Source organism: Gigantopelta aegis, chromosome 12 (assembly GCF_016097555.1).
Source record: "Gigantopelta aegis isolate Gae_Host chromosome 12, Gae_host_genome, whole genome shotgun sequence".
NCBI lineage: Eukaryota > Metazoa > Mollusca > Gastropoda > Neomphalida > Peltospiridae > Gigantopelta > Gigantopelta aegis.
In genome coordinates, this window is record NC_054710.1 from 12,652,632 (window position 1) to 12,664,648 (window position 12,017).

At 41.0% G+C, this 12,017-nt stretch overlaps 1 protein-coding gene across 1 annotated transcript in view; it reads right to left on the reverse strand.

Annotated features, from left to right (window-relative positions):
• Positions 1-500: 500 nt before the first annotated feature.
• LOC121385832 (proteoglycan 4-like) overlaps positions 501-12,017 on the reverse strand; it is a 94,484-nt gene continuing 82,967 nt past the window's right edge. Inside the window, exons 44-46 of the mRNA XM_041516620.1 lie at positions 9,939-10,003; positions 8,555-8,576; positions 501-3,700 (exon numbers count right to left, since the gene is read on the reverse strand). Of these exons, the coding sequence (XP_041372554.1) occupies positions 2,581-3,700; positions 8,555-8,576; positions 9,939-10,003 (1,207 nt within the window). The 3' untranslated portion in view covers positions 501-2,580. The remainder of the gene's footprint in view (positions 3,701-8,554; positions 8,577-9,938; positions 10,004-12,017) is intronic.

Consider the following 12,017-nt stretch of genomic DNA (forward strand, 5'->3'; position numbering starts at 1 on the left):
GATTGTATACTAGTATAACTAGATTTTTTGGCTATACCATCACGTCTTGAAACAAATTTTATATAAAATTTTATATTGGAATTAGTTTCCGGCACTTCGAAATTCACCCGAATCATTCGTATACTCTCGGCATAATAGCGAATGTTTTCAAATCACTGGCATGATTTTGCAAGTAAAGTTTTGATTGTTCGAATGAAAGGTCAACTGGACACTAGTTCCAACAGGGTGCTGTTAGATCCACAGGTAATAGTAATTAACCAGTGGAGCTAATTTTAATTCGATTGGTGTTTGTTGTACAGCTCAATTTAATACATGTATATGTGAAAAAGAAAAAGGTGCTATACTTTGCGCCTTATCCTCCACCTCCCCATCCAAAGAAACCCAACTGCATTCATCCATCCCACTTGAAGGGCAACTCAAAATATAGCTCCACCCTTACAGTAGCTGCCAGGGATCTTCTGATGCCTATCTAAATATATATGACACGGTGAACAACTAACTTTTACATGTATTCTTTATTTAATTAAAACATAAATTAAACTTCTTTTTCCCCACACCCACTGAACAAGCCAACAATAAATAAAAGGATACACGACAGTAAATGATTTGTTCACGTGAATCGTGTGATGACGACATCACATCTCCAGAACGAGTAACATCTGTGCTGATGACTCTGACCCCAATGAGGACCGTGGCAAGAAGCAATCTGAAGATGGTTTTAGGGATAGTGATGATGAACCACTTGCCACATTTGTTAATAATCCCCAGCCAACTACAGGTCGGGGCCCCGTTCCACGAAGCGATCTTAGCACTAAGATCACCTTAGTGCATAAGGTAGCTATGCACTTAAGGTGATCTTAGGGCTATGATTACTTTGTGGAACGGGGCCCAGGTTGCTGAACTGGTGTCACGGAACCTTCACTCCAAATGTTACCGGAGTTACTGATGATAAGACAGTTACTGATGATGTGATTGCTGCACACTCATCTATAATGATCTGAAAACACTGCTACAGTAGTTAGAAAACAATTATGTCAACAGACATGATAAGCTGGTGCTGACTGCAAATGAATATAACATAAATATAGCATACTATTACAAACGTCTGGCAACCTTGTGGACATCACAGACAAAGAACTTGAGTCGATCATAGGAGTGCATGTTTCTAAAGATGATCATAGGAGTGGATGTTCCTGAAGATGATCATAGGAGTGCATGTTTCTGAAGATGATCATAGGAGTGGATGTTCCAGAAGATGATCACAGGAGTGCGTGTTTCTGAAGATGACAATAGGAGTGCATGTTTCTGAAGATGATCATAGGAGTGCATCTTTTTGAAGCTGATCATAGGAATGCATGTTTCTGAAGCTGATCATAGGAGTGGATGTTTCTTAAGATGATCATAGGAATGCATGTTTCAGAAGATGATCATAGGAGTGGATGTTTCTGAAGATGATCACAGGAGTGGATGTTCCTGAAGATGTTCATAGGAGTGGATGTTTCTGAAGATGATCATAGGAATGCATGTTTCTGAAGATCGGCATCATTCAAATGTCAGGCAAACCTTGGTTATCCAACAATTCCTGATGTAGTATCTTTTGCAGAAATAATTTGCAGCTGTTTGTCACTTACTCGAATCTCTTACACATGCCTGCTACCAATTAGACCAAATCTTAATCCAAATCACATACTTGTTTCTCCAGTCAAAATGATATTTTTCAAGTCATGACAATGCCCATGAATGACTGTCAGTGTTTTCTCTATAGGATTGTCACTCCCAGGATGATACATCCTGCATGCACATGTTGGATGTCAAGCAACATTGATTCCTACTTCTGTCTGTAGACAATATTCGGCACTCTTCCTCCAGAAACACTCTTCACGTCCTAAATAATACATCTCCTTCACTCAAAGAAATAAATCCATTGTATTCATCCTTTAATCACTGGAGTTTCAGAGAACTTTGATGTTCAACTACGAGCAGTCTGTCCCCTCAGATAAATGTCTGCATTGTTGTGTGTGTGTCTGTGTGTGTGTGTGTAGTTGTGTCTGTGTGTGTGTGTGTCTGTGTGTGTGTGTGTATTACTAGCTCGACCTTTAATATTGCTGTGAACTTGACTCCAAAGTTTCAGAAACCCCTTGGATAAGTGTCTGCATCGCTTATCACACTGGCTTTGTTGGGGAAATCCAACATCTCTCAAAATTCACTACAGTATGTGTGTGTGTGTGTGTGTGTGTGTGTTTATGTGTACAGTTGTGTGTGTGTGTATGTGTATAGTTGTGTGTGTGTATGTGTATAGATGTGTGTGTGTGTGTTTGTGTGTGTATTGCTAGCTTGACCTTGAAGATTGCTGCGAACTTGACTCCCAAAGTTTCAGGCGTAGGCACATTAGTATGTTCAAAAGATTCTTGCAAATTTGGGTCCAAAGTCTTAGGCATAGATACATTAGGATGTTTTAATGACTGAGGCTCAACTTGGCTACAAAGTTTTTGGAGTAGGCATATTAGAATGTTGTAAAGACTGCTAGGAACTAGGCTCCAAAGTTTTAGGAGTAGGCATATTAAAATGTTGTCAAGACTGCTAGGAAGTTTTAGGAGTAGGCACTTGTTTTAAAGATTGCTCTGAACTCAACTCCAAAGACTGCTCTGAAGTTAGCTCCAAAGATTTAGAAGTAAGCACATGTCTTAAAGAGTGCTCTGATCTTGGCACCAAAGATTGCTCTGAACTTGGGTCCAAAGTTTTAGAAGTAGGCACTTGTTTTAAAGATTGCTCTGAACTTGGGTCCAAAGTTTTAGAAGTAGGCACTTGTTTTAAAGATTGCTTTGAACTTGGGTCCAAAGTTTTAGAAGTAGGCACTTGTTTTAAAGATTGCTCTGAACTTGGGTCCAAAGTTTTAGAAGTAGGCACTTGTTTTAAAGATTGCTCTGAACTTGGGTCCAAAGTTTCAGAAGTAGGCACTTGTTTTAAAGACTGCTCCGAACTTGGCTCCAAAGTTTTAGAAGTAGGCACTTGTTTTAAAGACTTCTCTGAACTTGGCTCCAAAGTTTTAGAAGTAGGCACTTTTTTTAAAGATTGCTCTGAACTTGGGTTCAAAGTTTTAGAAGTAGGCACTTGTTTTAAAGATTGCTCTGATCTTGGCTCCAAAGTTTTAGAAGTAGGCACTTGTTTTAAAGATTGCTCTGATCTTGGCTCCAAAGTTTTAGAAGTAGGCACTTGTTTTAAAGATTGCTCCGAACTTGGCTCCAAAGTTTTAGAAGTAGGCACTTGTTTTAAAGACTTCTCTGAACTTGGCTCCAAAGTTTTAGAAGTAGGCACTTGTTTTAAAGATTGCTCCGAACTTGGCTCCAAAGTTTTAGAAGTAGGCACTTGTTTTAAAGACTTCTCTGAACTTGGCTCCAAAGTTTTAGAAGTAGGCACTTGTTTTAAAGATTGCGAAGTAGGCACTTGTTTTAAAGATTTCGCGGAACTTGGGTGAAGATATTTAGAAGTAGGCACTTGTTTTAAAGATTGCTTTGAACTAGGTGTAGGTACAACATGCTGGGAACTTGGATCTGAAGCCTTTGGCAAAGGCACATTAGAATGTTTTAAAGACTGTTGTGAAGGTGGCTCCAACACTTTAGCCATAGGAATACGAGAATGTTCTAAATCTGGCTGTGAACTTGGCTCCAAAGTCTTAGGTGTAGGCGCCTTAGAATGATCTCTAGACGAATGTCAATGAAAACAAGAAACATCAGAATTAATAAACACAATGTAATGTAGAATATATTTCTGCCTATTACAGCTTTAGAAAAAAAACATTATGTAAAACAACTTTGGTAAATTATGAATTTTAACATTTTGGTATTTCTGGTAGCTAAAAATGTATTTCTCGCCAACACACACCCCCCCCCCCCCCCCCCCCCCCCCCAAAGTGCATGATTCATTCATTGTGTTAACATATTACTACCAGAGAATGATTATGGATGTACATGTATATGGCCAAGTTTATATTGAAACTTCTCAAAATTAAATTTTGTAATTTAAAAAACCCTACTGACCCAAATAATAATAAGAAAAAACAAAACAAGAAACAAACAAACCAGCAGCTAAATAAATAAATGAATGAATGAAAATGAAGTCAAGTCAGGGTGTTTTGTTTTTTTGATAACAAATGGTAATAATGAAAAATATGGACTGGTGTGAATGACTAAACTGCTGACACCACGTACCCTGGCTACAGTTAAACTGTCGACACCACGTACCCTGGCTACAGTTAAACTGTTGACACAAATGTACATGTACCCTGGCTACAGTTAAACTGTTGACACCACGTACATGTACCCTGGCTACAGTTAAACTGTTGACACCACGTACATGTACCCTGGCTACAGTTAAACTGTTGACACAAACGTACCCTGGCTACAGTTAAACTGTTGACACCACGTACCCTGGCTACAGTTAAACTGTTGACACCACGTACCCTGTCTACAGCTAAACTGTTGACACCACGTACCCTGTCTACAGTTAAACTGTTGACACAAACATACCCTGGCTACAGTTAAACTGTTGACACCACGTACATGTACCCTGGCTACAGTTAAACTGTTGACACCATGTACCCTGGCTACAGTTAAACTGATGACACCACGTATCCTGGCTGTAGTTAAACTGATGACACCACGTACCCCGACTACAGTTAAACTGTTGACACCCTGTAACCTGGTTGTAGTTAAACTGATGACACCACGTACCCCGACTACAGTTAAACTGTTGACACCCTGTACCCTGGCTGTAGTTAAACTGATGACACCACATACCCCGACTACAGTTAAACTGTTGACACCACGTACCCCGACTACAGTTAAACTGTTGACACCCTGTACCCTGGATGTAGTTAAACTGATGACACCACGTACCCTGACTACAGTTAAACTGATGACACCACGTATCCTGACTACAGTTAAACTGATGACACCACGCACCCTGGCTACAGTTAAACTGATGACACCACGTATCCTGGCTACAGTTAAACTGATGACACCATGTACCCTGACTACAGTTAAACTGTTGACACCCTGTACCCTGGATGTAGTTAAACTGATGACACCACGTACCCTGACTACAGTTAAACTGATGACACCACGTATCCTGACTACAGTTAAACTGATGACACCACGCACCCTGGCTACAGTTAAACTGATGACACCACGTATCCTGGCTACAGTTAAACTGATGACACCATGTACCCTGACTACAGTTAAACTGTTGACACCCTGTACCCTGGATGTAGTTAAACTGATGACACCACGTACCCTGACTACAGTTAAACTGATGACACCACGTATCCTGACTACAGTTAAACTGATGACACCACGCACCCTGGCTACAGTTAAACTGATGACACCACGTATCCTGGCTACAGTTAAACTGATGACACCATGTACCCTGACTACAGTTAAACTGATGACACCACGTACTTCGACTACAGTTAAACTGTTGACACCACGTATCCTGACTACAGTTAAACTGATGAAACCACGTACCCCGACTACAGTTAAACTGTTGACACCACGTATCCTGACTATAGTTAAACTGATGACACCACGTATCCTGACTACAGTTAAACTGATGACACCATGTACCCTGACTACAGTTAAAAGGTTGAGACCACATATCCTGACTACAGTTAAACTGTTGACACCACATACCCTGGCTACAGTTAAACTGTTGACACCACATACCCTGGCTACAGTTAAACTGTTGACAACATGTATCCTGGCTACAGTTAAACTGTTGACACCACGTACCCTGGCTACAGTTAACCTGTTAACACCACATATCCCTGACTACAGTTAAACTGTTGACACCCTGTAACCTGACTACAGTTAAACTGTTGACACCAATGTACCCTGGCTACAGTTAAACTGTTGACACCAATGTACCCTAGCTACAGTTAAACTGTTGACACCAATGTACCCTGGCACTACGTACAGTGACTACAGTTAAACTGTTAACACCAATGTACCCTGGCACTACGTACCCTGACTACAGTTAAACGGTTGACACCATGTACCCTGACTACAGTTAAACGGTTGACACCACGTACCCTGACTACAGTTAAACTGTTGACACCACGTACCCTGGGTATAGTTAAACTGTTGACACTAAGTACCCTGACTACAGTTAAACTGTTGACACCACATACCCTGGCTACAGTTAAACTGATGACACCACGTACCCTGGCTACAGTTAAACTGATGACACCACATACCTGGCTACAGTTACCAGTGATCAAGAGATTGTTTATCGTATATACGCAGGCTCAACATGGAAAGACTAGCACACGATACAACTGTTGATGGATGGAACATTAAGCAACACATTCTCCCAAGAGGACTTGAATCCATGATCTAATGCATCTCGAACCGTCATTCAACCACTACCTTGATCCACTAAAGATTTTAACTGGAAAACAAATATCCGATTTCACACTATCAGGGTTTCTACCAGAGGGTAAAATGGGTATGGCGCGATACATATATACTCTTCAAAAGAAGAAACGCAAAACCACATTGTCGTAACATTTGGAGAATTGATTTAATTATTGAATGGTGAGTCCGATAATTACCAAATGTTGCAGGATTGTTCACAATTCACTCTAGTCCATTGTGAGTAAGTGATAGGACACATCACCAAGGTCAAGGTCATCTGGAGTCAATACCGGGTGTGGCCTCCGCGTGTGTTGACAACTGCCTGGCACCGCCTGCCCATTGAAGCAACCAGAGTACGGATGACGTCCCGGGGGATGGTGGCCCACTCGGCCTGGAAGGCTGCTGCCAGCTCGGGCAGGGTCTGGGGCTGTGGTTGTCGCCGTCGGAGGCGTCGGTCCAACTCGTCCCATAGATGCTCAATTGGGTTCAAATCCGGTGATATCGATGGCCAAGGAAGGACATTAATGTTGTTGTTCTGTAGGAAAGCCGTTGTGAGATGTGCTGTGTGAGGCCTGGCGTTGTCATGTTGGAACACTGCGTTGGCGTTGGCCATAACTGGAACGATGTGTGGCCGGAGGATCTGGTCAATGTAGCCCTGTGCATTCAGGTTGCCCTGCACGTGGACCAGGTCAGTTCTGCCAGTATGTGAGATGGCTGCCCACACCATGACACTACCCCCGCCGAATCTGTCCACTTCCTGCACGCAGTTTGCCGCATAACGTTCACCACGACGCCTATACACGCGACATCTTCCATCATGACGTCGGAGCAGAAATCGGGACTCGTCACTGAACCACACCTGTCTCCATCGCAGTTGAGGCCATTGTCGATGAATCTGGCACCACTGCAGTCGGAGTCGATGGTGTTGTGGTGTTAAGATGACACCTCGAACTGGATGTCTGGCACGAATTCCTACCTCACGTAGGCGGTTCCGTACGGTCTGGTCGGATATCCTGCGCAAACCTGGTATTGCTGCGGCTGTGGAGGTGGCAGTAGTCAATCGTTCCCGAAGGTGGCGTACCCGGATGTAGCGGTCCTGCCCGGGGGTAGTGACCCGTGGTCGACCGGATCTAGGGAGGTCACGTGTTGATCCATGTTGCTGGTAACGGTCCCACAGTCTGGAGATGGTGCTTGGGGACACATGGAATGCCCTGGCAACGGCCGTTCTGGATTCGCCTGCGTCTAGTCGGCCGATGGCATTGTTTCTCTGCGGTTCACTGAGACGTGGCATGTCCTGGATTGTCAACTGTCGGCCAGATACAGAGGCCAGGCAAGCGAACACCCTGCACTTTTATACTGTCGGTGTTCATGTTACACGTGCAGACAACGCACGTGCAGTGGTGACATGGTTTGCACGTGGCTGCGTTTTTGCGAATATTCATATTTTGGAACTTTATTGTACAGTAGCTGCGTTTTATCGAATGTAACCGTGGGAATGTGTTTGGGACATGCAATGACCTTATATTCACAAAGCATGAACCGGTAGGAAACATAAAATCGGAGTTATAACCCATTTGTACACTTTTGCGTTTCTTTTTTTGAAGAGTATATTTCTTGGCAGATTTTATTGTCTAAGGTTAAAATTTGGACAAAATGAATTACTCTGTATCATTACCGTATGATTTTCTTAACCCTACACTTAACCCATTTTCTTTGTTGGGGAGGCCCCCCATACCCTCTGTTGACTGTGGTTGTATTCAATTCCATAGCACCATACCCAAAAATTTCTTTCTGGGAGAAACATTGACTATTAAAGGTCTGCATTTTGAATCCATGATGGATGCCAGTGTTCGAGATTAAAATTTTGGGGCAGTATCCCAGTTGGATACTAACATTTCAAAATCTGGTATCCCACCTGAGAATTTAGTATTATATGGTATCCCGGTGGGATACTGGGTTCTTGAAGTCTGGTATCCAAAATTAAATTCTGGTATCCCCGGGATATCGGGATACTGTTAATCTCGAACACTGGATGCAATTCAACAATTATCTGATGGAAAAGTGCCAAAAATTACCCCCAGTCGCACAGCTATGGTATTGAAAACTGATCTTGCAAAAATACAAAGATATATCAATATACTTACACATCTTCTTTATCACTTTTTGCTGGAAAATATCAAACAATATGTGCAGTGAGCGTTGCATTGTTTTTACTTACAATTTTGAATCTATAGGACTAAAATGTTCACTGAAGGTTAGTAGCAAAGATTTGGTGGCAAGGCATGTTTTACCAGTCGTGGTGCACTGGCTGGAACGAAAAACTTTAATAACCAGGCTACAGATCTTCGATTAATCTCTACATGCAGCCCTAATACATTGTATATACAGTCAGACCTAGTTACAATGACCGTCGTTAATACAACATTTACACCATCCGACCACAAACTGTCGGGAACAAACGTACATCAGTGTTATTCTGTTCATTACACCTGAATTCACACCTTCCGACACTGACAGAGCAAATTAGCAACAAACGTGCATCCGACGTCTGAAAACACCCGTTTACAACGACACTACATAATCACAGATACCAAAGAACATTGGCAGTACACACACAGCCACTTAGAATCCTTGATCTCATAGTGAGCCGACAGTGTCACATTCTGTTCGAGCTACCAATGTCGGCTAAATCTGTAGACATGTATTGCTTTTGCAAATAAGCCTTTAGTCAACCAATTAAAGAATTAACTTCGAACAATCAAGTCTTCTATTTCTATGACATTCTGTAAACAAAACAGCTACCAATCGTTGATGTCTTTAACCAAGGAATGATTAGACCGATGGCAAATGAGCTTTCTTTAATATATTTAATGATGACTTCTAAAAACATAATATATGTATGTGTATTTGTTGTTTTTAATAATAATTTCAATGCATTAATGATTTAAATGCTATATATTAATTACTATTTTTTGTTAAGTCATTTTGGCAAAGATTGCAAGTCAAGACAATTCTATGCAACGTCAATTTCGATATAACAACAAAGTGACTCAGGGATGAACATGGTCATAGTATAACGAGGTCTGACTGGACATGTATACATGTACATCACATACTGCCTCAAACAATAAATGCAAGACATATTATTATGTCAGTAACCCATCTAATTATTCTATCCAAACTGACACCAATAATAAATTTAACTTTATGACATCCCAGATCGACGGCACATCAAGTGAACCCCTTACCACTGGGCTAGTACATCCCACCTCTATTAGAACGATGTCTGAATCTGTGACATTTGATGACTGCCAAAGTTAATAAGAAACACGATGTGATCAAACAAGAGTGGTAAATGTGCGTTCTTTCTTACATGTTCTCTCGTCACAGAAATCCAATTCTTTGCCCAACTTCCGTGTTCTATGTATTATACATCAGACAGTCTTTTGATTGCAGAGTGAACTAAACAAAGACACCTGCATGGAGGGTCCCTATATTCTAAACTAGTTTCACACTACTGAAGTTTACCTTTTGATTTTGAAAGGGAGTGACGTCTGATTTTTTCTGATTTTTCTAACTCAGCATAACGAGCCCTAGAAGCAAACAAATAAATAAATATGTATATGTATATATATATATTTCCCCAGATTCATTAAACATTTTCCATGATGACACTGATATTTATTTTACAGGTCTGGGTTTGCCTCGGCGTTTTTTCCTCTCTGGCTACACCCCAGACACACACACACCACAACACACACGCACGCACACAAACACACACACAAACACATACGCACACAAACACACAACACACACACACACACACACACACACACACAGAAAGAAAGAATTGTTTTATTTAACGACGCACTCAACACATTTTATTTACGGTTATATGGCGTCAGACATATGGTTAAGGACCACATAGATTTTGAGAGGAAACCCGCTGTCGCCACTACATGGGCTACTCTTTCCGATTAGCAGCAAGGGATCTTTTATTTGTGCTTCCCACAGGCAGGATAGCACAAACCATGGCCTTTGTTGAACCAGTCATGGATCGCTGGTCGGTGCAAGTGGTTTGCACCTACCCATTGAGCCTTGCGGAGCACTCACTCAGGGTTTGGAGTCAGTATCTGGATTAAAAATCTCATGCCTCGACTGGGATCCGAACCCAGAACCTACCAGCCTGTAGACCGATGGCCTAACCACAACGCCACTGAGGCCGGTTATATTACACGTTTGCTTCGTATGAATATTATTAACTCGGTTATGTTAAACCATATGGATAATAAATATTAATATTATAATTCATGCAGTCGTTGCAATCCAACATGTGACTTGGCTAATCAGTGGTTTCATTTTAAGGTTTCACTTGAACATATAATATATATTAATCACTTTTTACCCCTATTGTAATGTGATGGCGTGCAGCGCGCCACTAATTAAACAACATAAGAATTGATATTTTATAAAGTGTTAGTAGAACTTTCAAAGTGTAGTTTGTATACTAGTAACACATTAATCATGTATATATTTTTAAAATAAAATATACTAAAGTAGACAATGAACGTTTTCACTTCTTAATTTTACGTGTTAAAATCGACAAATTCAAATAAATATTATTTTGTTTGGAAAGGGTAAAGTTGTGGGGGGTGGGGGGGTTGTTTAACGACATCAAAGATAAAGCATATTGATTTAATAATCATCCGACCCCATACAACCGTAAATAAAATGTGTTGAGTGCGTCGTTAAATAAAATAAATATCCTTCCTTCCATCTGCTGTTGGATGTCTAACATTTGGTAATTTTGACATATAATCTTAGAGAGGAATTGGGTGTCGAAACCCTTACGTGCCCAAGCTTAAAACAAAATTGAAATTAGTTTTGGGGGGAGCATGGCCCCATATAAACTTCGTTCAACACAGTCTATAACACCAACCCCGCTGAAATCCCTGCACACGCGCTATATTTTGTTTTAGCAAGGGATCATTTATATGTACCATCCCAGAGACAGGATATCACATACTATGGTATTTTTGTTTACCTGCCGATGGGGATCAATCCTAGACTGACTGCGCAAGTAATGAATAAAAATAACATATAGTCTTGAAAAATGTTACGTAAATCGAACACAGTACCCTCTTCCTCTACCCCTAGAGCGTTACGTAATTAGTAACACCCCCTTACATGTAATGCTTATTCTGTACCCTGTACCTGTCATCCTTGTAAGACCAATGTTTGCTTAGGCACTGCGCCGTCGAGACCAGTAGAAAAATGTCATTGGAATTCTTCTCAACTAAACCGATGGGGTCCGAGATTACCTGGGGTCGAGATTACTCGGGTCCGAAGTTACCAGGCCGAAGTTACCAAAGTCCGAAGTTAACCCTATTCGTTACCAACCCCTTGTTTTTGGCTAAATTGACAGTTTCAACATAAAACAGGTCAGGCCTAGAAATGATCTTCGCCACTATGAAATATACCCAATGAAGTTATAAATTACTTATGAGCTCTTAATTTATTTGCTTTACATACTGTATTTTAAGAAGATACCTAATTTCAATCTCTTTGTGAGCTACATGTATAAAGAAATTAGATGATAATAGTGTG